The sequence below is a fragment of the Oxyura jamaicensis genome, chromosome Z, assembly GCF_011077185.1.
Source record: "Oxyura jamaicensis isolate SHBP4307 breed ruddy duck chromosome Z, BPBGC_Ojam_1.0, whole genome shotgun sequence".
Taxonomy (NCBI): Eukaryota; Metazoa; Chordata; class Aves; order Anseriformes; family Anatidae; genus Oxyura; species Oxyura jamaicensis.
In genome coordinates, this window is record NC_048926.1 from 56,570,989 (window position 1) to 56,598,721 (window position 27,733).

Sequence of the window (27,733 nt, forward strand, 5' to 3'; positions counted from 1 at the left end):
CACACTCAATCCATGGGCACCCACATTCGCAGCCCCCTGAGCATCAGCATGTGACCCCCACCCACCTGATATCCGCAGTCTTACTCCGGTAGCCAGCAGCCAGCCCACTCACCCCAGTCCCCAGGAGCTGCCACCAAGTCCCTGCTGCTCCCACACACACAGGACAGAGACTAAGATCACGCAGAGAGGTTGCTGAGAGAGGATTTAATGGGGAGACAGACAGGCTGTGGCAATCAGGTGCAGGGCTCAGTCAGACAAACACACTGACCGTCTACAGCTCACGCGCGACCGGTCCCTTTCCTACCCTTTCTGTCTGTTCCCCATTTTGCTGCCCCCTGGCCCTTTCCCCTGCCCATCAGCTCATCACCTGGTACAGTCCCACTGACCCCCTCCGACATCCTGGACCCTCAGGTCTGCATGCTTGTCACTCACTAAGTCCCAGTTCACGTGCAGTTTCTTGGCAGTCCATTGGTTAGTGTGAGTGACCGTCTTGTCTTTATTGATATTACGTTTGTTTGCCATGTTTGTGTCTCTGTGTATTTTATTGCTTCCCCCTTTTCCTCAGTGCCCACTTGAGAAGGTCTTCAATCAGATAACCGTAATGGAAGAAGCTTTCTCACACTCCACGTATCCTTACCAGCAGTGCAACTGACTGGGCTTGGTCCTGGTTAATACCTCTGTTACTTGTCGGTCAGGTTTGTGTCTGTCTGTGTTCTTGTTTATGGCTTCCTCCTTTTCTTAATATCCCCTTTTGTGTCGAGAAAGTCCTTGAACAGACACCCTTAAAGGAGCAGACACTCTCTCCTTCCGCATATCTTTACAATTAGCATGTAATTGAAAAATACTATCACAACTGTGTTACAAAGGAATATGGAATAGAATATAGCAGAAAAAAAAATGAAAAAAAAAATCTTTATTTTACAGTTGTACAAATTAAAAAAAAAAAAAAAAAAAACAATCCCCAATAACTATACTTGAAATAATATTAAAGTGTCAGACATGACAATCCTGACAGAATACATATCAATACTTTAAACCACAGAAATTGTATTACATATGCTCAGTAGCAATTGTACTGTGCAGGAATGATGCTCTCTGTAAACGTTCTTCCTCTGTTTTATCTACATTTAGAAGAATTGTGCTTTTCCCTACACAAAGTAACAGTGCTCTTAAAAATAAATAATGTGCAATTTCAGAGTCATATCCTGAAATATGCTAATCTAGATCCCCATCTAAATCCTGGACATGTCTCACCCAGGAAAGTCACCGTAAGGAGTGCTCAGCACTTTTCCAGATCAAACACTAATAAAAGGTACTGAACCTACAGCTCTTTTTCTTCAAACTGCAATGAATTTAAAAAAAAAAAAAAAAAAAAAAAAAAAGGGTGCTGTCCTCAAGTATGTCTTGATTTTATTGTTTAACAAAAGAATGGTACAATTTTTATTTGACATCAGATTGTGTAAACCGGACAAAGTTTGAAAGGCTCAGTAGATCTTGTGTCTGGAGAGTAGCTCAGAGCTGTGGGAGAAAGAATTGTCCCAAAGCTGAAAACTTAACAATCAAAGGTATTTATCTATTATTTTTATGAAATATAAGAGAAAAACTCTCTGCTACAGAAATATTAACATAGCGATTTGAAAAATATACACTGTCTGCTGTCCTGATATAGCTCCCGGTTCTTATTTTTATCATACTTTTAGGAACCATAGCTGGCAATTGATATCACTTATGTGAGGATGAATATGAGGAACACTCAGTCCATAGGTGTTCCACAGATGATCCTCAACAGTGCAGATATTGTTACAATATTAGGGATACTTATTTTTATTCTATCTACTTCATATTAGCTGTTGATAGTGTTGGATGATAAAAGTAATAATCACAATAAAGCCTGCTTATCTGATATGTGCTATAGGCAGCACAGGATGTATGAATGTTTATGAAAAACAGAAATCATCCAAGGCAGCTACAGAAGCTTAAGCTGGTGACTGCTGCACTGTGAAGGACCACAAGGTGACATTTATTCTGCTGTAAAGTCCCTATTCACCTAAGGCATCCCTCTCCTTCCCCAGGTCATCTGTAGGGAAAGCCTCACACAGGGGAAGTTAACTGGTCTCTTTCAGGACCTGGGCTGCCTGGATACAAATGCACAAAGACTTCCAGGGCAATATAGAGCCATGACGTCTAAGGGAAAGGTGTCAGAGGATGTTTGCAATGAGTCCACTATTACAGCCTCCCTGCAATGAGAGGGCTAACAGGAAAACATCTGAGCATGTCCCAGCTCAGGTCACCCTACTATAACCGATGGTCACAAAACACCTCAAAATGGACACTTTGCAGCACACCAAACTGCATACATGCCAGGGACCCCCAGAAGCTCTAGGTTCCATCTGGACACACACATATTTTAATTCATACAAGAGCAGTAGAGTAAAAAGTCTCAGCACTTGTGAAAACCTGCATGGTCAAAGACTACAACTGCTACTTGCCTCAGATGATGTTCTGATACCTACCACTCACCTCCTTACAAGTCCAACTCAGGACAAAGTTGAGGTAGGTGAGACAAGAGATGGGTTAGTGAGGAGTCATATGCTTTCTGTGTGGAGACACATTTGGGTGTCTGTTCAAGCGGATGGTTCTTCGAGAAGGATTGGAAGTGAGGGTAAAAAGCCACGAGACTGCGGCTCATGGTGCAAGAAGTATGAAACATGAAGGTGGAAAGTCTGCAGGTTAAAGCCCAGTTTTGACAAGGCATAGACAAACTACTGTTGCCTTGGAAGCAGGTGTTACTGTCACAGCGTATGTCAAAGCAGCTTTGAGAAACCTTGCCCTGAGTAACCCTGTTCTATCAGACATTAATCACAAGGTGGAAATTTGGACTCCCTGGCTTGTGTATTAAAGTTGATTTCATTCACAGAGAATCAAATGTGACTCTTGCAAAACAGGCTCAGGACAAATTTTTCTTCATCTGCTGACTTGTAAAGGCAATCTTTGGAGCGGATGATATGCTAGAGGGTCATGCTGCTATCCAGAAAGACCTGGACAAGCTGGAGAAATGGGCTGACATGAACATCATGAAGTTCAACAAGAAGAATGTGAAGTCCTGCACTTGCGAAAGAACAAGCCCATTGTAAAGGTGACAGAGTACTGGGACAGGTGGCCCAGAGCGTCTGTGCAGTCTCCCTCCTTGGAGGTGTTCAAAAGCCATCTGGACATGGTCCTGGGCAACCTGCACTAGGTGGCCCTGCTTGAGCAGGGTGGTTGGACCAGATGAGAACCCTTCCAACCTCGGCCATTCTGTGTGATTCTCTGTGACTAAAACTTGCCCTGAGGTGAAACAAATAAACAAAACAAAACAAAACAAAACAAAACAACAAAACAACAAAACAAAAACCACAGCAACAATAAACTGTCAGTTTATGTTTTAGTCTACTAGAATTCCCTTTTTATCCTAACACTACAGTGAAGAAGAAACGATATTCTCAGAGTAAAAAGTAAAGCTCATCAGGTGCTTTCCTGAGCTTCTGTGAGACTGGCATCTGTGAATTCAACAAAGGAAAGTCAGTCAATGTATATAAAATATGTTTTAAAAAATTGACAGCAGCAAAACCCTAACAAAAAGAAGAGGAATGTGCCTACCCTTCATCGAGGAAATACTTTTGTCCTAAACTACAGATTTATACAGTGTACACAGAACACTGTGGTTGATCAACAAGAATTAAATACATTCTGATTTGTACTACCTAGTACCTAGTGGTGTCTTGGTTTCAGTGGTGATCATCTTATGACCACATTCCAAACATTAACATATAGCTGAAGTAAACTGTCCTGAGTAGGAGAGACAGGTGAATAAGAAAAGATGCTACTGTGTCCTAGGTACAGCGTAATGACTTCCTGTTTCCCATCAACTGCTGGCAAAAGTGTTTACAAGGCAGTGGTTTAGCCTACTAAACTTGCATAATCACAGACCTCTGGCCATTCATGATGAAACACACATGAACTTAAGAGGAAAAATAGGTAACAAGTGGTGTTTTTAGCTAGTAAATGTTTTTTGAGTATTGTGCTACATATGAAAGTGCTCAGACTAGCTCAAAGTTCAAGAGATGCACTGAATATAATATTTGGAGGTGAGGACCTAACCTAGAGTTGAAAACAGCAAGAAAATACCCACACATTGTACCTGCATGTCTCCTCCTTATCCTAGATTGACATGAAAATGGTGGAACCACGGTGTTCGTCCTTTACCTGCTCCATTAGAGATAACACGTATCATTATGCACACACATTTTGCATCTTTGTACAAGTTGCACTGACACTCCACCCTTCCCTACCCTCCTGTAATTCCCTGTTCTCTTTTCTGAAAGAAGAGAGGAAAAGAATTCTCTTTTTCATGAATAAACAAGATGCTCAGAAAAATCAAAGTAAGATAATGCAGCTCTATGTTATTTCATGCAATTACATATCAGAACATCAAGCTCACAGAAAAGAGGTATATTAGAGATATCATCCAACACCGTTAGAAATTTAAGCTTTAAAAGAACTGCTTGATCTGCAGTTCATTTATTTTGCATTTAATTGGCTAAACCATTTTTTTCTTTAAACATGTTCCATTATGTCACCTGAGTTCCTTTAGACTTTATGTTTTCCTTTCAATTAGGAATAAAAATCATATTTATACTTGAATGCATGAAATAATTTCTTTACTCCTGCAGATTTTTCTGAAGAATTAAATTATAAAGGCAAAGTAAGTAAAGAGTCTTTGCTTTGAGATGCTTCACTCAAAACTTAAAAAGCATGTTCCCTTCAGCAGCAAAGAAACATCATACTAAATCTACTCTATTTCTTTGAGGAAAGGAAAAATAGTGTACACTATAAGAGTAATCTTTGGTACCAAAAATAAGGGCACCTTTTTGTAAGTGTGTCTTCAAATCTGCACACAACAGAAACACTTCTCATTAAAAAATGGCTCAAAATGACCTTTCTCTGAGTGGTTCCATGTATTGACAGCTGTAGCTAGAAAAACAATTGGGAGGTTAAAGGTTGTGTGACAGCAGGATACAACACAACAACAATTTACAAAGTATTTGATACTTCCCTCCACCCTCCCACCTTTTTTTTTTCCTTTTTTTTTTTTTTTCCCAAGACAATTCAATAAGATATTTACTTTGAATTATTCATAACATCCTCAAAACCGTTTAAGGATTCAAATACTCAAAAACAACAAAATCCAACCAACAGCAATAAGAAAAACAGCAACAAAAGCTGAGGTTATAATACAAGATCAGAAACAGTCCCCTGACTGAAGGCATTTACTTATTTGTTTGATCTTATGGACTTCACTTTCTCTACTCAATCCCATCATGTTTTTTTTTTTTTTTTTCTTTTTCTGCTAAAGCCTGGTTTATTTGCTCAAGAGAATATTCAGTCCACAGGGGATTTCTTCTGTGGGCTGCCTGACCACAGCGGCAAGTCAGCAGTAAGCAGGCTATATTTTCTTCTTTAATTCATGATGAATGTGTCACTGGATTCTGTAAACACTACTGAGTATACATTCAAGCTTTGTTCTTAGTGAAAGTGGCACTTACTTGAACCCTTGCAGTCAAGATAGCTTAGTTTTTATAGCACTTTACAGGTATAATAGCTGGTTATGTACTTCTGATAAAATTCCTTTTTCCAATGGCTTAGTGGGTATTGAAACATATCCTCACTGGGATCCCATTGCCATTCCACAACATCTTTAGGATGAGGTGCATCTTCTGTAGTTCTTACCGTACTTTGCATGTGCTTTATTGCTGTACACATTTCCCTGTTGTTAATTTAAGTGCTCCTCTGTTATGTAATACATATAACGTTTTAAACTCTAATGGCATCCTGTGAGGACTGGCATTAGAAAAGTACCGATACTTCAGATCATCATAATAATGATATTTGACTGGTTTTCCATGTAAATCCTTCGGGAATGGCCAAAATCCATACAGGTGAATTTCATCACAAAATCTGGTGGCAAGAGTATACATGAGGAGACCAGTGCTGGGTCGTTTGATGTGGACCTTGTTTGTCAGCCAGTAGCTGCAAAGAAAAAAAAAGTATGTTAAAAAAAATCTCATACAACTTGATGTAAATTAATCATGTCAATCATGTAAAAGTGCTGATTGCGGATGACACCAACATGACACATTGGAGTGTCAACACACTGGAGGGAAGGAATGCCTTCCAGAGGGCCTTTAACAGGCTTGAGATGTGGGCCTGTGTGAAACTCATGAAGTTCAACAAGGCCAGGTGCAAGGTGCTGCATCTGGGTTAGGGGAATCCTAAACACAAATGCAGGCTGAGTAGAGAATGGATTGAGAGCAGCCCTGAGGATAAGGACCTGGGGGTGCTGGTGGATGAAAAACTGAACATGAACTAGCAACGTGAACCAAGAGTATCCCGGGCTGCATCAAAAGAACTGTACCTAGCTAGCAGGTTGAGGGAGCAATAAGAGAAAGACATGGACCTGCTGGAGCAAGTCCAGGGCAGGGCCACAAGGATGATCAGATCAATGGAGCGTCTCTCCTGTGAATACAGGCTGACAGAGCTGGGGGTGTTCAGCCTCAATAAGAGAAGGTTCTGCCTTTCATTTCAGCCTTTCAGTACTTAAAAGGGGCTTACAAAAAAACAGATGGGGAGAGATTTTTACTAGGGACTATACTGACAGGACAAGAAGTAATGGTTTTAAATTAAAAGAGACTAGATTTAGATTACATATAAGGAAGAAATTATTTACTATGGTGGTGGTGAGGCACAGGAACAGGTTGCCCAGAGAAGCTGTGGATGCCCCATCCTTGGAAATGTTCAAGGTTATGTTGGGTGGGGCTTTGAGCAGCCTGGTCTAGTGGGAGCTGTCCCTGCCCAGGGCAGGGACTTTGGACAAGATGATCTTTAAAGGTCTTTTCCAACTCAAACCATTCTGTGATTCTAAACTTATTTTTCTCTGTTCATTTTTATGCATTTATTTTAAATATAAAACAAACAAAAAGTTTCTTCTCTCTAAGCTGACATCATGAATGGTGACACTGGATTTGGCATGCCTTTATACCATCTAGAAGAAAAGTGACAGTGCTGAAGAAAAGCTGTCTAAATGAGCTTCTCAGTTCAGGCTCTAAATCTAATAAGAACTCACCATTTCTGCAAATGCTAGAAAATCACAGCTAACCTCCTCACTCCAGTGGTCAGGCAATATAGCCTCTAGCTACTCAAGCTATGGGACTGGTTTTTTTGTTTGTTTCTTTGTTTGTTTGTTTTCTGAACCAGTAATAATGTGTCTGATTGCAAATTTAGAAGCCACAGGGAGTTTTCAAAGACACAAACAGTGGGTAGATACAGAACAAATGCAAGAACTGAACAGGATTGCAGCATGTAACTCACATTGGTACCTTCAAAATTTGTCACCAACGTTGTTTTTCACCCCCAATCTTTAAAAATAGAACTTCAGTGAAATAGTGCTAACCTGGTTAGGTAATATATATAGTAAATATATATAGTAAATAATAACTGTCTGGCAGTACCGGAAAAGTGCTTTTCCCAGGCCTCATTCAATATAGAGTTTATTAACACTTTACAGAAACACTGAAAGGCATTTAGAAACCTAAACCTTGTCAAACTGTGGAAACAAGCAGCTGCAAGTAGGGAAACAAATCAGGACCTTACATAGCATTGCCACACAAACCTAAACCATTGCACTGTATCACTGTTTTCTTAGGTAACTGTAGATTGTTAATTATTTCTACCACAGCCTAGACAAGGGGGCAAGGGAGATTAGCCTCACCAGACCAGAGTTAGCCTTGTGTTAAACTGGGTTACAATAAGTTTGCAGCTTAGAGTATACAACCAGATTATTTTAAAGGCACTTAGGGATATAGCAGAATGATACTTGAGAACATCCACTCACTCGAATGAGAAAATATAGTAAAAATATGTCTTTAATCAAACGTTAAAGTGTCTTAAAAACATCAGATGCTATGTAACATTAAAAATAATCATCCCATTGAACCTGGCCTCTTCAGTTTCCCTCTTTTCCAAAAATACACAGGCCCTAAAGGCTGATGTCTTTCAAATCACAGATACATAAATGTGTGAAAGAGATATTTTTTTTTCTATTGTACTCGATTTCTTTTTAGAAAACTGAAGGATTCTATAAGCAAAAAGCAATTCTAGGCTGACTGATTGCCTCTCCAAAGTCGGCAGAGGGAATGACTCAGAATTTTGTTTGGCTGTAAAAAAACAGGATGGTAGAAAGCATCTTCAAGAAGCAAATGCAATGGGAATAGTTACATATACAAATGACTCATGTACTATACACCATTTTTCCAATGTTTTCCTAAACCTAAGTTTTCAGACAGAAGTTCTGGAGATATAATACTAAGCAGTTTGCTTCCTACTCTGAGAAACTGATCTGTCATTTTAAAACAAGACAAGCCAAAGGGGAGATTGTAATAACTCTTGGTTGACAGCTGGCTGAACATGAGCCAGCAGTGTGCCCAGGTCACCAAGTATCAGCAATAGTGTTGCCAGCAGGACTAGGGAAGTTATTGTCCCTCTGTACTTGGCTGTGGTGAGAGTGTACCTCAAACAGTGTGTTCAGTTTTGGGCCTCTTACTACAAGAATGACATTGAGTTTCTGGAATACATTCAGAGAAGAGCAACAAAGTTGGTGAAGGGAGTAGAAACCAAGACTTATGAACAGGGGCTGAAGGAACTGGGGTTGTTTAATCTGGAGAAAAGGAGGTTCGGGGAAGATCTTGTTGTTCTCTAAAACTACCTGACAAGAGGTTGCAGTCTCTTTTCTCAGGTGACAAGCAACAGGATGTGAGGAAACAGATTCAAGTTGCAGCAGGGGAGGTTTAGATTGGATATTACAAATAATTTCTTCATGGGAGGGGTGGTTAGGCATTGGAATGGGCTGCCCAGAACTGTGGTGCAGTTGCCATCCCTGGCAATATTTAAGAAATGTTTGGATGTGACACGTAGAGGGACATGGTTTAGTAGTAGATCTGGCAGTGTTAGACTGTTGGTTGGATTTGATGATCATAAGGGTCTTTTCCAACCTAAATTATTCTGTGATTATTTTTTTAATTTTAATGTTTATTTTCATGTTTGCTTGTAGAGATGTTATTGAAAAAACAATGCTGAGCACTTTTGGGAATTTGCATCACAGATACAAAACAGACTGAAACTGAAACCCAGTTATTTACTTTTTGTAGAAACTAGCATTTCCCTCTTCAGAAGTAATTTGGTGCCCACTCTAATCACATGCAGCTAGCTATCTACATTAGTGTCTTTAGCCAAACAGTAATCAAACTTGTTGCATCTAGTAAAATAGTGCTATCATCCAAACTGACTTTCAACCTTACAGGAATAGGACAATGGCTGTGGTGAAAACAGATGTATCCAAATATCTTAAAAGGACACAACAACTACTTAGTGAGAGTTTTTGTACGGGAATAAGTCTTAAAGATGTAATAAAGAGCTTCTCACAATTTTAGAATTTAAATGCAAATCCTTTCTTCTGCTTTTCATAGTCCAAAATCATAGATAAAGGATGTTTAACTTACTGGTTTCCAAATTCTGCATTCAAAAATGGTACTGGTTGTGCTTACTGTTGAAAGTTTGCAACCTGGCGCAAATCCTACCTCAGATCAAAAGAATACAAGTAATGCAATGAATGAAATGGTTAGAGGCATTCAGAGCTCCAGCCTTCTGCAGCATGTTTGATCTTTGCAAACTCCCGGCTCCCAACCTCTTCTTGAATTGATAAAATGTACTGTGTGGTGTGAGTAGCCTTTGTGATTTTGGTACTGAAATATGCGTTAGCTTTTAAGTCACTCAAACTTAGTCACTTAGCCACCCAAATATGAAATTTTGTGAAAGGATGATTTTTGGAGATAATTGATGTTGTAAATGCTTTTTTGCACCTGCTTTCAGTTTCTAAAGTTTTGTTATAACATCAGTTTTAAGCCTAAACTTAAAGATAGGCTATAATATATTCCTCTTACCTTTATCTGATATGCACTAATTCTCTGTACAATTAAGAACAGAAGGTGAGGGAAGCGATTTACCACAGATCCAAAAAAGGATCATTCGTTTCTCACAACTTGTCTCTAGATCTTCACTATTGACCAGGCAATTCCTGATTTTCAGGTAGGATAGAGAAGTAACTTAAATCTTCAAAGGATCAGGTGCATCTTGCTGTGTTAGAAGTTGGAGTCCACTATTAAGCCCATATGTAGCTGGCTGCAGTCACATACTGCATCGCTACAGTACTGCAGTCACTTGTTCTCCTCATAATTGTGCTAAAAATACTCTGTTGTGTGACCATGCTGTAAAGCAAACTACTGATTTACAGAAATGTGCCAATGTGTAAAAGCACTTCATTTCTGTAGCTTTGATGACTTGAAGATAGATAGCTTAGAAAAAGACTGCAGAGCTTGCCTGCCCATCCCCAAGGCCACTGCCAGTCTGTTCTCATAGGGAAAGGCTTCTCATTACTTATTCTGTTCTCTCTTTCCTTACACCGTTTTGCTGCCTGCCAAGATGCCTGGGTCCTTTCCAGGAGAGCCGATCTCAGCGACTCAGTCAGCCCCCAGCCTGTACTGCTACAAGTGTTTCCCTTTCCTGTTGTAGGACTCCGCATTTGTTCTTGATGAATTTCTTAAGTGTCCTGCTGGTCCATGCCTCCAGTCATCCAGCTAGATCTTCACCCAGCTAGTTATCCAGTCATCCACACTAAAATGTCCTAAACTGAATACAAGAGTATTGTGGAAGACAGTGCCTAATGCCTTGCTGTCACTGAGGTGTATGACACACAGTGCCCTCCCCTCATATACAAAATGTAGAATGTTTGTAAAATGCACAGTTATTTTACCTAAACTTAGTGTGCAGTTGTCCCTTCATAAAGCAAGTTCCTTTTAAAGTGACTCACCTTTGTCACATAAGATCGTTTTCTGTTCCTATTCACACTGATAACAAACAAATTCTAATTGGTACTCTTATAAAAGATTTTGACATTTTCTTGTGGAAGTATATTTTTGTATTTCTATAAGAATAAAAATATAATCATCAGCAGACAGCAGTAGTTCTTGATCAATAGAAAGTTGCACATTGAGAGATTGTGTAAGGATGTGTCCTGTTACCACATGAAAGTAACACAATGGTCTGACATTGTGGAATAGAAAACATTGCTGAAGTGAATGGATAGGACTAAAAACAAAAACTAAGCTTGCTAGATTCAAGAAAACAATAAGATACAATTCAATAATTCATGTAGTTCTTCAGAGGTGCATGCAGAGGTTAGAACTGGTTAAAAGCTGCATATGAGCCAACAAGGCAGACTACCAATACCTTTACTAGTACGTGTCTGTCATTTGAGATACTTGCATGTCAATTCTTGATATCCCAGAAACTGAAAGAAACCTTTCCACTCCACGTAAAGAAGCAGAACCTGGATGACTATCAAGATGTTGCCATCCCACACTTGCTGTACCTCTATCAGAATACAGCAAATTACATTAGAAAAACAGAAGCTTGAGGATTTTTTTACCATTGCAGTCAACAAACTTTCAGAAGTTTTAGAAGTGAGATCTAGCTTTTTAAATCTACTTTTGACTGTGTGTATATATATACACACACATGTTTTTTTGATGTTTAAAAAAACAACAAGAAAAAAAAAACTGTCTTTCAATCCTCAGAAAGTCACATTTTCTTAACCTCAGCTGAGCTCAAACTGTTTAACTCAACCTTGAATAAAAGTAATTGAAAGAAAGTGAAACCAAATGAAATGTAGAGTGTGAGCAGAATATAATATAAAACATTCCTTCTTTGATCAGGCAGTAAACCACCTGGCAAAATGATTACCTCCAATCACAGGTACAACACTCCAACCCAGTTCTTTGCCACTGGGTTCTGAAACAGTTACAATGCAGTGCAAGTTACAAATCAGGTGTACTGCACACTGGTCTTGAGCCTTGTGTCAGCAATAAATTGGTATAATTTGTAATGATCTGGAAAAATGAATAGAACCATGAAGGAAAGAAGTATGAGAAGCAAAACTCCTTCTACAGTAGAAAACAGCAAGAAAAGCAATTAAGGATGTAAAAGTCCACACTAATGTATGTGACATACATCAGTTTTATATACCCAGTAATCACTGGTACAAGATTGCTTTGACACTTGCACTCGTGCGTACGGAACCTCAATATTTTGTCCTTTAAAAATACTGAACCTGCTTCTGCGATATGAAAATATCACCTATAGCTTAATCTGCAGTCAAAACCACCAGGCTTCCACATCTAGGAAGATACCTTTAACAATTATGTAAAATTAAATGTGCTATTATCAGCATGATTTCACATGAAATGTTAATTGAATAACATGGTACTACCTGGTAATGACGCCCCTACAGCTATTGACAAAAATTAAATTTGAATAAGCACTCAAATAATCTAGACATCTGTTTTAAAGATAGTTGATAAATGATCTTGCCACAAATGACTAATATATGGAAGAACTGATGCCAATCTTCATTACAGTAACTGGAGAATTCAGATAACAATTGTTTACTCTGCTCCTGTGGAATAGGTTGCTTCTGAATAGATTAAAACATGATACGTTCTTTCTCAAGGCTGTACTCAGTCAACAGGGAAAATCTGTCCTGGTGGGCTACATTCAATTATCAGATAATTAAGCATATTTAACGTCTTTACTTGCTATATCTACATACCAAATTCCACAGGGCTGTTCAGTATAAATGGGATCAGAATCAGTCTGGGTATATTCCACTGCACTTTTAATTACTTTTCTGGACAGGACTGAATCTGAAGAAACATATATGTTTATAACACTGAATAGTTCTGCAAGATTACATATCAAGCTCCGTTTGTTGAGTGGCAGGCTGATCCCTGTGTGAACCTATTCATACACATTTGACTGTCATTGAAATTCCTTCTGCAGCCACTAAATGGAGAGAGTATTTCAAATTAGCAATCTTAGAAATCTGATATGGTACATGAAAAATTAAAATTAACACTAAGTAAGACAGGGGAAAGAAGTGTGTGTAAAGATGAAACAGTACAAAATTACTCAAGAATGTGTCAGAGGGAGAAGCTAGAGCCTGTATATTTTCTCACACTCTCTCAAAAAATATCCTCATAAGAATATATATAATAATAATAATAATAATAAAATAACTGACATAGGATAGTGGGAGAAAAAAGTAACTTATGTATGAAGAGAGAGAAAGCAGAGTAGTGTGAAAAAGAGAAAACCACGAAAGCTCCATACTTATGTAGTATGTAAAGAAGTTGAACAGGCTTTTAATGAGTACTTTAAAACTAACACTGCAACATAAAAGCTATGGATCCAATCTAGATATTCAATGGTACATCTAAAATAGGTAGATAAAAGTACTTTTTCATACAATGCACCACTGAACTATGAAATTCATTGTCAGAGGATTTTTTGAATGACAATAGCCAACCTATTAAAAAGTGTCAAATTGGTAACATCCACAATTACAGCATTGCAGCTGAAGCTCCTTCTCAGGGATCTGTTAAACTGCTGACCAGAACAGCACACCTTGTTCTGCTGTTTCTAACTTGGCATCTGGCATCAGTATGACCACAAGCTAGGGAGGGCTCTACTTGAACAGACACTTTTATGGTCTTAGATCCAGCACGGCATGCTGGATGGCATGGTGCAAATAGCAAATTATACTGAAGAAAGAGGTATCTTGTCACAGAAGCAGCAGATAGCTTACTAGAAATCTATGTAACTGTAGTCAGTTACATATTGATTCCCAAAAAAGAGAAGTTGAATCACTTGTCTGACCTTAACCTTTCTGTGGTCAAAGCCTAAAATTCCACCAAAATTCCACAAGCCTTCATCTAACCCTCTCAGTTTATATGAATGTATTAATTAAAAATGCGTATTTTCCCATTCCTCACTGAGATATGCCTTAGGCAGAAGGCTGCATAACAAAAATGTGAAAGAACCAGTGTAAATAACACTGTGAGTGTGACAGTCAGCATGGAAACACTGCTGAAGGTTTGCATAATACCTACTTTACAGCTTTCAACGTACAGTATTTTGAAACGGTATACACAAGAACCATTTCAACAAAAGAACACGGTACTTAATGAAAATCTGAAACACTCACCAAAACTGTCATTTACCTTTTTGTAAGCTTAATTAACTACATGAAAATTAAGGGCTCATTTTTGTTTTCCTATTATGCCTTCACCTACGTTGGCAAGTAAATTCAAATTCTTGCATATGAAGCAGATTTCAAAGAACACTCAAGAGCCTAGACTCTGCGTGGCAATCTTCCTGACAAGAGAGTGAAAAGAACTAATGACATTAATGGTGAGCACAATATGTTGCATCACCACAGCTAAATGTGTGCATGTCCAGCAGGCTGCCCTTCAGTGTTAACCACTGTTCCGCAGAATCTTACCCATTGCGTGCAGGCATTACTGTCTCTGGCAAAATAATTGAGAACACATTGAAACTTACTTTTACCTGTCTCAAAATAAAATGGTCCAAATTCCCTGTACAGGAGACTATTCTGCTTTGCACCATTGCTCTAGAATGATCTGCTCCCAGAGTGCTTTAGTCAATTTATGGCAAATCACCTCAATAAGAAAGGATCAGCTACGGATAAAGAAATATCAAGACACAGCATAACACTGCATTTCTATTGCCAGTGAATTAAGAAATGCTGGTCAAAGTTAAGACCAGTTAACCATATGAATCTGTTGCTCATACATAACAAGATTTTGGTGTAATGGCTAGAATCCTCCACAGCCATAAGCCATCTAATACATATTATTTGGAAGGATGGGGCAGTAAAGCTTACAGTTGAAGTAGACAGACTTCATGGCTAATTAACAGGATACTTTTAAGACAGAGAATGTCTCAATCTTTGACCCATTTCCATAATATTTCTAAGACATCACAATACTCTCATTAGAACCCACACAAGCTTCTTCAATTTTAATCTACAAAAAATAAATATTGACCTAAATTTAGAAGAAAATCATAGGATGCACAATCTCTTTAGATATTTGATAAGAACATTCAACCAAAGGAAAAAGACCCCTCCTTCAGTCCTTGAATCAATGACAACAGCTTTTTATGTCAAACCATCATTAGTCTAAGTATACTAAGATCCCGTGCTGCAGAGCTTTTGACCCATTCTTCATGAACAAGGACTTGCAAAATTGCCCACATATTGTTTTGATTTTAAAACAGGGCAGAGAGACAACAACCCTTTCTTCAGAAAAGCCCTCCAACAGATACATGGCACAGCGTGACTACAGAAAATATGAGCCTCAATCTTGTCACATCTTGGAGAAATAAGTTTAAGACTTCATGTCCTTTGCAAGTGCTCTGCACTCCACACTGTAGTACAAAGGGAGAATGAAGGCCATCATCTTCCATCTGCTTCAGTAACTTTGAAAGAAAATAGCAGCACATCTCTATGGAACCTGATTTTTAACAGGCACAGGACATCCTCAAAGCACACCTACAAGGCCAAGGTCTTCTTACAAAGCTGGGAGAAAGTCACACTGTCCACACCTCTGCAAGGCTAAGCACTGAGGTACCTGACAACCTGACCACTGCAGTCATGAGATGCACTGCTGTTTTCTTTCAGAAGTTACTGAAGGAGATAAAAGCGGATGTCCTTCATTCTCCCTTTGTAATACAGCACGGGAGTGCTGACAACTTGCAAAGGACATGAAAGCTTAAGCTTACTTCCCGCAGATGTGACAAGATTTAGGTATTCCAGAATGTGAAAAAAAGTTAAATTTTATAACAAAAATTCTAAATTTTAGAAAAATCCAGGTTGTTCTAAGCACTCATACCTTTACACGAGACTGTTCAAAACATACCTTCAGGTAAAGACAGTTAATTTCTTCACTTAGCCATGAAACTTTGGTAAATACTCTTATTTTCACACTAGTATGGGCTATGCTGAGTCTATGAAATTCGTTAATGGAAGTGATCTTTAAGTTCTACGGAATAAATGATAGGAATAAAATTCTCTACTATTTAGAAATGGAAGTATTTTTTGACTGTGTAAAGATTTAAGTATTTAGTATGTTGTCTGCTTCCTAGGCAAGAACCTAATGACTGCGTATCCAGATGGAAAATAAAGCCATTCAAAACCTACTCGAGTACGTAAAGAAGTGACTCCTAGGCAAGTAAGAAAACTTTTTTTTTTTTTTTTTTTTAATATACTCGATAATTTCAAAGAAATGTCAAAGTTTCTATTAGAAACACTCTCCTACTTTAAGAAGTTGAATGACACTTGGTTTGTTCCAGCAGCAAATAGTAAATCCTGGAAGAAAGGACTTCAAGAAACAGTATCTGCAAAGCTTACAGAACAAAAAAAAAAATGAAAGTGAACCCACAATTTAAGCAATAAACAATACATATTTATTGCTATTCAATACTACACAATCTAATTAATTCTGCACTTAATCTACAGAAATAGTTGGAATACTTATCTAGGTATATTTTTTTAAAAAAACAATTGTAATTATTTTCAAAAAGACTTTCTGTAGGAAAGAAATCTATGATTTAACACATAGTTCACTTCAGATTTCACTGATGAGAATAGCTGTCATCACTATAAAAGTGATGGTGGACTAACCTGGTCTAGCAGGTTCATACAGAACCAGTCTGTAGAGAAACATCTTTCTCTAAATTTCAGTCTCTGGGCTATGTGAAAACAACAGGAGTGCAGAGATACTAGCAGAGGCCTGTATATTTTTCTTTTGTGACACTAAGTTACTCGTAGCACTAGCAGGAGATGTCTCCAAGTGCTTCTGTTGAAAGAGAATTGATGCAGCTTCCAAAATGCTAAACACGTCAAAGTAAGAAAGTGATATCTTTTCAAAAGACAGATACAACGTGATTGAAAATGCTTTGCTTTCATTCCATGAGCAATATACTAATGATAGATGCTATCATTCACATTATTTAGACACCAGCTGAGTACAGGTGCTCAGCAAAAAAATAAACTTCTAAAACTATTTTTTATATACACCAGTAGACCTCTTCAAAAATGCATACTGATTTCTCTTAAGGGACTATATCAGTAAACGTCCACCTTCATACAAGCAACTTTCATGTGGCTGGGTCAAGAGAATGACATACAGACATAAGTGTGTTTAAAGGTAACTTGTTTAAAGATAAGGGTTGCAAAGGAGAGATTATATATGAGGAAAATTATCTACTTTGAATTTGAGTGTTATTTACATGCTACTGGCCTGTCAGATGTTTTGAACTGACTTTAGTCTGAAAAAGCTATGTCAGTCATCTTGCTAGAAGGGATTTATTGATAAAATAATTTAAACTCTTATGTGAGTATTCCGTGATATACGGAGAATGTCTCTGAAACCAGATACTAACAGAGGAATAAATACTTCATTATTCAGTTACCTGGATTTCTGGTCCCTCTGGACTCAGTGGCTAGATCTGCATTAGCAAGCAGTGTGGACAATTAGGATTTGCTCTGTAGAGTGGGACAGTTAGTACTGAGTATGGGATGTCCACACCATGCACATAACAGATTTTTTTCCACCCGGGACCACAGACGGAGTGCCCATTTGCAGCTGGGGCATACTTGCTGTGCCACAGGAATGGCCCAGTTTATTTCACGTGAAAATAATGTGCATTAAGACCCTTCCATAACATAAAGAACAGTAAAGGAACAGGACATTTACTTTAAAAATGCCCTGATTCAAACTAAAACCACTCATGTATGGACATCCAATGACAGCTAACTATTGACCTAAATGGTAGCAGGAACAGTTTCCAAAATATTTCCTGAAGATTGTAATTAGCATGTTTAGGTTGTTCTTAGAGGTCTCACATTAAAACTAGCCTACTGTACTTGAAAAAGCAACATATCTATCTATCATCTCTCTATGTATCTATCTATCTATCCATCTATCTATCCATCCACCCATCCATCTCTAAATAGATAGATAGATATCTATTTCCTAATAATTAAGGTGATGTTCTTTTTATTCTCCTCTGAGTCAACAAATCTGTCAAGAATGGAGATCATGAGAAAAGGTGCCAAATCTAAGCTGAGTTTGGTACTCATTTCAAAAGAATGGTTGCAACTATGTTAGCATACAAACTAGGTCTTACTTGCTATTGTCATGCTTTGGTTGCCACTGTGAAGAGCAAAGTAAGTAAATAACAGAAAAAAAGAGGAAAAAGGAATAACTGTGTGCATATGTACTTGTATGTAAGAGCAGAACTGCATTTCTGAAGGAGAACACCATCTAGGAAACAGCTAGTTATTTTTCAGGACAATGTAGACCAATACAAAAGCAATGCAACAACGATATTTTAAATGTGATAAAGACGATCCCAATCGTAGAAGTTGGAAGTAAAGATAACTATAGAAGCTTGAATAATTTAACTGTTTATAGCTTAGTGATACTGGCAGACTGGGCTTGACCTACTTCCAACTAATTACATGTCTATACGTTCCCTATATTCACTTCACAATAACCATCTTCTCATAGCCTTACTGGGTAGGCTGGAATGCATACACATCCTGTAACATTGACATACTATTTTTAAGACTTCCCTATCAAGTTATTTTGTGCTTTTGCAAAAAATACTAATCTTAGAAAGGCCATGTTGGAGCAAAAGGTGCAATCTCAGGTCTTTGGAAGTTTTCTGACTTTTTTTCAGTAGGGTTTTGCATTTGATCCACATCATCTAACAGGAATCTTTCCTCATGACACACTTTAATTAATGATAGGAAAATGTAAGTCACACTATGTCCCCTGTTACATAAGTATCTCCAAATTTCATACAATTCAATCAAACAGAAATATCTGGTTGGAACTTCATAAACAACTCGTGTATAATCTTGAAGGCAGTTCAGCCCAATCTTTTGTAGGCCCTTCAGGTCTCTGAAAACCCAACCTTTCACAACCTGGTTCTTTTATGACCGAGGAAGAAGAGGCAATATACCCAGCAAAGCTTTTCTAAGTGAGACAGATTGTTGGCTGGAAGGACAGTTCTATCACACAGTCTTATAGACCTACATAATAGTGGTAACAGCAACAGTCCTCTGTTACTCATGAGTGGAGACAGCAAGACATTCAAAGAATTTGAGTTTATAGTAATGCTCATGACTGGTGAATATGCTAAGCACAACAGAAGAGGAGATATGTGCTACTTTGCCCACACAGACTTGCTAATGTGCTTCAACTAGAGAATGTCTCTGCTCTAACGCACTTCATCAGACCAGCAACTTTAATTAGTGCTAAGCTCGGCAGTTTTCCTTCGTGATTTAACTCATTGTAAATGGTTGAGCACCATTATGTCCCTATTTTCAATCACCAATTCAACACACACATATAGTAATGCTTAGAAACATTAAGCATGCTAACAGTGCTACTGAAAAACCTCAGCAGGAAAAGTAGTATTAGGTTTCCATTCTGGAAAGCACACTGGGCCCAATCCTAACAAGGCAGTTATGAAAGTATGCAAAGGAAAGCAAATGCATTTTAAGTAAATTTGACAAGACATTTAAGTATTTTTTAAGGAGTTGACTGTTTTTGTTGTTGTTGTTTTTCCTTCTCATATTCATTTTAAATGTTACATATATCCTTCTCTAAAAGATCTTCGGGATTATCTTAGATTAAACAGAAATGATGAACCAAAAGGATGAAAGGGAGGAAGAAAAAAAAATAATGATCATATTGGCACAAGAGAATTTAATTGGTCTTACGGAACGACATACCTTTACCTTCACAAAGAAGTTTCTGTTCAGTAAAATCAGACTACCTATTTTATGGGAATTTATGATTTTTTTCAAATTTGCCTACTTACCAATTTACTGGATTAGTAAATTAGTAAAATTCCAGAATTTAGAAATAGACCCCTGAAGTTGCAGAGACAAACCTAAAGACATTTAAATAAAACCTAATTCCATTTAAAACTATTAAATGATTTGGATAATTATCTGAAACAATGTTGGATATTACACAGGATGATTCTGCTCATACAAAAAAAAAAACAAACAAACAAAAAAACAAACAAACAAAAAAAAAACACTTTTTGGTATATCAAACTTTCATATGCAGAAACACATGTAGAGGTGGAAAAAATGCTAAACAGGAAGTATGAAAAACGTAGGCAAAATATGTAACGTGTGTAAAATAAAACAAAACAAAACAAAAACAAACAAACAAACAAAAAACCACCAGCACCACCAAAAGCATTTTCTAACAGCAAAATAAGGCAGTCATAGATGTATTTCGCTTCTCTGGGATTTTCAAGATACTAGTTAATTTATAGCCTAAGCTCATACACTGACTCACAATCATACAGGTTTTGAAGGAGAACGCTGTCCTACAATGAAAGAAAAGCAATATTGAAGACAACTTTTTCCCAACCAGTAAGACTGTTAGACAGTCTCCCTTCCCTCTCCACTCCTCTTACAACTGCAGAATCATGGAATAGTTTGGGTTGGAAGAAATCTTTAAAGGTCATGTTGTCTAACCCCGCTGCCGTGTGCAGGGACACTTCCCACACATAGGTTGCCCAAAGCCCTACCAAACCTAGCCTTGAACACTTCCAGTGATGGGGCATCGGCAACTTCTCTGGGCAACCTGTTCCTGTGCCTCACATGCAACACAGTAAAGAATTTCATCCTTAACCTACCCTCTTTTAGTTTAAAACCATTATCCTTTGTCCTATCAGTATAGGCCCTGGTAAAAAGTTTATCCCCATCTTTCTTGTAAGACCCCTGTGAGTACTGAAAGGCTGCAATAAGGTCTCCATGGAGCCACATCTTTTCCAGCTTTTATAGGAGAGGTGCTCCAGACCTCTGATAATTTTTGTAGCCCTTCTCTGGACCCACTCTAGCAGTGACCATGTCCTTCTTTTGCTGGGGGCCAGAGAACTGGATGCAGTATTCACGTGTGGTCTCACAAGAGCCCTCTTCAAGGGCTCCCTTCCTGTACTGGTGTGGTATAAGAGATAGTATGCTACTCCCTGCTGCTGGCACATGTTATGGGCCAAGAGGAGTGATCCAGACCAAATGTGATGGTGGGATGGCTTCTTAGGCCGAAATTTGTTACGTAGTATCAGCAGGAATGATACAGAATCATAGAATTGTAGAATATCCTGAGTTGGAAGGAGCCCATGAGGGTCATTGAGTCCAACTCCTGGCACCACACAGGTCTACCCAAAAGTTTAGAAGATGTGACTAAGTGCACAATCCAAAAGCTTCTTAAATTCAGACAGGCTTGGTGCAGTGACTGCTTCACTGGGGAGCCTGTTCCAGTGTGTGACCACCCTCTCAGTAAAGAACCTCCCCTGCCTCATCTTGATATCATTCCCGTGTGTCCTATCACTGCTGATTAAGGAGAATCCTTAATTCCCCTCCACTCAATCTCATGAGGAAGCTGTAGACTGATATGAGGTCTCCCCTCAGCCTCCTCTTCTCCAGGCTGAACAGGCCAAGTGACCTCAGCCACTCCTCATACATCTTCCCCTCCAGGCCCTTCAGCACCTTTGTTGCCCTTCTCTGGACACTCTCCAACAGTTTTACATCCTTTTTTTGTACTGTGGTGCCCAGTACTGCACACAGCACTTGAGGTGAGGCCACACCAGTGCAGAGTAGAGCAAGACAATCCCTTCCCTCAACTGCCTAGCGATGCCAGGGTACGGTTGCCCCTCCTGGCTGCCAGGGCACGCTGCTGGCTCATATACAGCTTGCTGTCAACCACAATCCCCAGATCCCTCTCTGCGGGGCTGCTCTCCAGTGTCAGAAGTCCACCTCCAGCTGAAGGTTGGAGAATACAAGCTGAAGGCTGGTACCCCACCCACTGTTGGGGCTAAAACTGAGAAGTTAGAACCTAAGAGTGTATCTGATTTCACCTGGCCCACTGAGGCAATCACAACAGCAGCAATCAAGCAGAGTAATAAATAAGTTTTCTACCAGCCATATTCACTTCATGAGTATGGTCTTTATTTAAATACCTCAAAGTAGTTATTCAAGCCTCAGAAAGGCTATTGAAACAATTTCTTGGTAGGAAACCTTGACAATGGCATGGATCAGTGTACTGGGTTTAGAGTTAATATTCCCCACAGTAGACTATACAGTGCTGTGCTCTGCACCTGTAGCTAGAACAGCATTGGCATCACACCAGTGTATTGTCTATTGCTGAACAGTGCTGGCACAGCACCAGGACTCCCTTCAAACCTCCCTCCTCAAAGCCAGTAGGATGGATATGGGCAAGAGCTGGGGAAGGGACATCACCAGGGCAGCTGACCTAAACCAAACAATGAGATATTCCATACAGTGTGGTGTCACACTCAGCAATAAGAGGTGGGGAACGGGCAAGAGAAGGGGAGACTCTCATTGTGAGAACATCTGTCCTCCCAAGTAACTGCTGTATGTATTGAGGCCCTACTTCCTAGGATGTGGCTGAACATCATTTACTGATGGAAAGTATGGCATCCCTGCCCATTGCAGGGGGGTTGGAACTAAATGATCTTTAAGGTCCCTTCCAACCCAAGACATTCTATTATACATATTGAAAAATTGTTTCCTTCTGTAAGGCCTTTATTTGTTTTCCCATTTTTCCTTTAATTAAATTATCCTTATCAACATGTGAGCCCTTTTGTTTTCCATCATACTCCCTCCCCCATTCCCCCTTTGAGAAAACCACCACAATTAGCAAACAAACTACACCTACAGCCAAGAAACAAATTTGACCTATATAATTCCCAGTAATGATAAAACTTCTAATAAAGCCATGTCAGTCTATTTGAAGATTGTTTTTCTACATAGAGAATGATAATTTTCCTGTTGCATGATCATGTTTCAGCTATAAAAGAAGTAGCAAAATGTTCTATTTTAATTTTGAATGTTAGTTACAACTGAGATAATACATGCACATATCACTGAAATAATAATATAGTACAACATAACCACAGGTTGGTCTTGAAATTAGGTGCTTGTATAAATTGTTCTCTGTGGCCCTGGCTTCTTCTGGGAAATGGTGAGGTCATGACAAATCATTCATTTAAAGTAACTGCATGCAGAGTTATCTCCCATGGCAAACATGGCCAAACAGAGTGGAAAAAGAAATTGCTTTCCAACAACACAAGAGTGGGACTGAATGCATAAGATTCTCTAACCGAAAGATTCTCTGGGAAAGCCATATCAAATGAAGAACAGGGAAATATATACATATATATATATATTGAATGAAAATGACCTAAGCAAGGGAAAAAGAACACTGTAGTCTTACTGCAAAGTTACAATAATAGTAATGAGCAGCAGACTGGGGGATTTAGCTAAGTGGTTTGAAACAGTTTAAATTTATAAAATGTTTATTAAAAAAAAAAAAAAAAAACATTACAGAATTCTTATAATTTTATGAAAGTATTACTACAACTTAGAATTGATTAACATTTTTCCTCTGAAAATTGCAACAACATGTCATCAGAGTGGCGTAATTAAAGTTAACAACATGTACTAATTTTACCTTTCACAATTAGATCTAATTTTTCCTACTGATGTAAATATTTGCTCTTACACCCAGTAACAATATTTCTGTAACAGAAAAAGAAAAATGCTAACTAATTTTCTTTCTTTTCAAATCAATCCAATTGCTGTCATGGCCATAAAAAATACATGAGAAATTAGAATAAAATACACAGCAATGTATATTAAGGAATGAGGAACACAACAGTGGAAGGACCTACATGAATTACTGAGTTTTGTTATTGTCACTTCAGGAAAAATTTGGATTAATTTTTTAGTTCACCACAACAAATATTCCACAAGTCCCACACTCTTGAGTGTTTTCTCACCTCTAATATCAAATATTAAATCTAGCCTAAAAAAAAGATAAAAAGACACAACTATGGGAAATTCTGTTCTCTGCTGTAGAACATTATATTCTGTGTCCAATCTAGAATTTATGTACACCATCACAAGACGAGGACTATGCCATGTATCAACGCCATTAATAAAATGCTCCGGGATACTGAAACTCATGTTGAGAAATGGTAACTGTGAACTTGAGAACATCTTCAGGATGCACTTTGCTCACTGGACTGATAAACAGTTTAAAACTGCTTTTGGCTTATGCTCAACTCCCCTGAAAGGCTGAACTTAATGTCTAACATCAGCTCCTGGTAAATACAGTACAACAACATGTTCAATGTTACATTATTTGTTAGACTAACTTCAGTTATGTAGAAAAAGATCTGACATTTTTGATTTAATCAATTCAATTTGGAGTCTCCCTTTTAGAGATTATTATGTAAAATATCAATTGCAGGTACTTAGATTTGAACAATGCAATGAACCAGAACAGATTAATCAGGTATAAAAACTATTGATTTTACCATAGTAAATCCCACAGCTGTCATTGCATTAATCAACCAAAAGAGACAGGCTTCATACAAATAAAATAAACTACTTCAGTAAAGTAAGGAAGTATAAATTACTCCTTAGGATCAAAATTCTACAAAACTACAGACAGCCAAAAAAAAAAAAAAAAAATTCACAAAAGCAAATTCTGAAGAATATAATCAAATAGAAACAATTTGTTGCATGACAACCTACTGCACAACTCAGGAGAACTGAGAGTTTCACCTCCTTACAAAGGTCATCAAATATGAAAAACACACTTTAATAATACAGAGGAATCCACATGCTGCCATGCCAAAGAAATGCCTATAAAGACAGACTGTTGCTCACTTTTCACATTCTATTAAGCTCTAGCGTCACTGCAAACAATACCAATCATAATGTCAATTCGCAACAATATGATATGATCAGAGCTCTGCCAAGCCCACTAACTGGTTTCACAAATACACGCTGAGAAAAAACTGCTTTTGGTCACTGCTACATGTGATACCTGTGAGGAAGGCTGCAGATTGCACTGCTAATTTTTCAAGTAATTTTTGACATAAATTCCTGTGGTTTTCAAGTAGGGAGATTACTGTATGTTTTTCCTTCAGAAAGCTTTCCTGTCTTTAGCTTCCCATCCTCCAACTTTTGCTGGTGTGACAGCTTTCTGCATCAATTTCTCTTTTCAACTACATATTTCAGAAAGGACTATAGAGAAATATGGGAAAAAAATGACAGCAACCACTTTGTCATGACTAGTTTGTACATGCAAAAAAAAAAAAAAATAGGGATGTGTCATCTCTTTTGTGTAACTTATTTTATTTCTTTGTGTTTCCTACATTTTTAAATGCATCAATAAAGGTATCCACGTGAGTAGTTGTCTACTTTTATTTCTGCTGTTATAAATCACATAAAGAAAAAAGTAAATATGATGAAACAAAACCAAATCAGTTAGTCAGTTCATTTAACTGTAAGATTACATAAAAAAAGAAGTAGCATGAATGCATTTTTAATATTTCTTTTACAAAGAAAGGAAGTACTTGTCACTTTCTTGGTTAAAATATTTAAGAAAAAAATGAACTGTCTTACTCTTATTTACTTACTGTTATGCTAGCCGTGGTATAATGCTTTACTAAGTTACCTTCAGCCATGTAAATTAACAACAGTTTAAAGGGAGATCTTCAGTCTGAATGCAAGCTACTCAATTTCAAACCATCAGTGTTACAGGAACAAATTGTGTTTACTCGTTGGCATATTTCCCAGATATTTTTTGCTTTGCATATTACAAACAAGTTGAAGAAATTGAAAACAAAACCAGAAAGACAGATTTCCCCTTCTCTTTCACCTGTTTCAGAGGACGATCGAGGTAACTAAACAGCAACAAAAGCTTGGTGGTCACATAAGCTAAAACCAGGAGATGGTCAAGCAAATCCTGCAATCTACAACAGCCCTTCCGCATTACCCTTGTCAGTGAGGAGCCAACTGCTCTCTAGGTGGATTCAGTCAGAAAAGGACAGATGTTCACTAGCAACATCACAGAGCTGAGATTTCCAAATGCATCAGCCAAATTTTCTTCTACTCACATAGCCTCAAACCTGTTCATCTCCCTCCCCAGAATTCATGCAGTTCATCTCTTAATTGACTCAACAGCCATCCAGCATCACCCCTGTGGATTTGCTCCTGCTGTGAAACATCCCTGGGGACTCAGAGATATCCACTAACTACAACTCATCAATGTCTCTACTACTACTACTACTACTACTAACAATAATAATAAAAAAATCACACAACAACCCCTTGCAAGCAGCAGAAATCTCAATGGTCATCAATGGTCTACAGGTCAAACCCTGCACGAGCTTACACCTATCCCCTACACAGCAGGCACACAGTTTCCACAGCAAGGCTCCCAGCTATGCTTGTAGGGTTTCATGTGACCATGCAGCTTGCCAGTGGGTGCCAGTCAGTGTACATCACTATTTAGAAAGGAGAACACACTGCATCATTGAAAGAAGGGTTCCTTCCTGGATCCTGTCTTTATCAGCCCTTGTTTTTTGCCTTTGTGATTTTTAAATGACTCCTAGCTCTGCAAAACTAAATTAAAAATAAAAAAACAAACAAATAAAAAAAAAATACACTCAAGATTATTTTCTGAAAGCTTCTTGTCATCAAGAGCTATGTTTCATGGTCTGTGTTCCATGGTGCTCTTTTTCACATCTTCTATTCTATCCCATATAGATTAAAGGTGAAAAGGGCCTTCTCTGTAAAGTTCATGCCCAACATGAACAATTCAAACAGTCTGCAACGCCCACAGATGAATTTTACATTGTAGGAGCACTCTGGAACAATCACAAGGATAGTATCCTCTTAGGCCTTCTGCATATTACACATTTCTGCATGTTATATGTCAAAGATTTTGACATAAGACTAAGACGTGCCACCTGTTGGTTTCAGTATGACTTTGATATGCCCACTATTTCCTCTCCTTCCTCTCTGCACCTCTGGTGAGTGTACCCACATTTATACTGAAATGAAGAAGGAAAAAAAAAAAATAATAATAATAAAGAACCAACCCCCATGAGCCTCATAAACATTCTGAAACCAGTAGTTGCTCTTATTCTTGGTAGGGTCTTAGATCGTTTTGCCCGTCTTCTTGACTTGGAAGAGATAACTCATTCTGATTACTCATTCTGATTGGAAATTCTGCTGTATCCCACTGCCAGCCAATAAAGCACAACTAAGTTTAAAAAGAAATACAAGTTCTAGAAATAACTTTCTCAAAGTCAATTTTACTTGACTATTTCACTAAAAGCATGCTTCAAAGAACGTAAATAATGACTTTTGTGCCCACTAAAAACAGAAGGGAAAATGCAAATAAGATGTCTCCAAAATGCTCATGAGGTACATCAAACATTTCAATACAGAAATATTGAAAAACAATGTAAAAATAATAGGTGGTGTTTTTTAGTTTGTTTGTTTTACATTTCACAAATACAATTTGTACTCAACTTTTTTTGTGGCCTGTAAATTCACTTACTGAAGTTTGAAGGAAAAAACCTCAAAAAAAAAAAAAATATTTCAGTGCAGCAAACTCATCCTGTTATGTCTATAATATGAATCCCCATAGAAATTAATCTCCCACACGTATATGAATGTGTCCTCATGTCTATGTAAGAGCATGAGGACAGCAGGAGACCTAAGGACAGGATCACCAGGAACCAGCCTCTGCTGAAAGTAGTGCTTAAGACAGATGTACAGCAAGGCAGAGTCTTCAGTCTCGCATGGGAA

General features: G+C 38.1%; 1 protein-coding gene across 1 annotated transcript in view; it reads right to left on the minus strand.

The window, feature by feature from the left end:
- Positions 1-883: 883 nt before the first annotated feature.
- The window catches only part of ST8SIA4 (ST8 alpha-N-acetyl-neuraminide alpha-2,8-sialyltransferase 4), a 60,822-nt gene continuing 33,972 nt past the window's right edge, over positions 884-27,733 (minus strand). Inside the window, exon 5 of the mRNA XM_035309430.1 lies at positions 884-6,069. Coding sequence (XP_035165321.1) covers positions 5,787-6,069 — 283 coding nt within the window. The 3' untranslated portion in view covers positions 884-5,786. The remainder of the gene's footprint in view (positions 6,070-27,733) is intronic.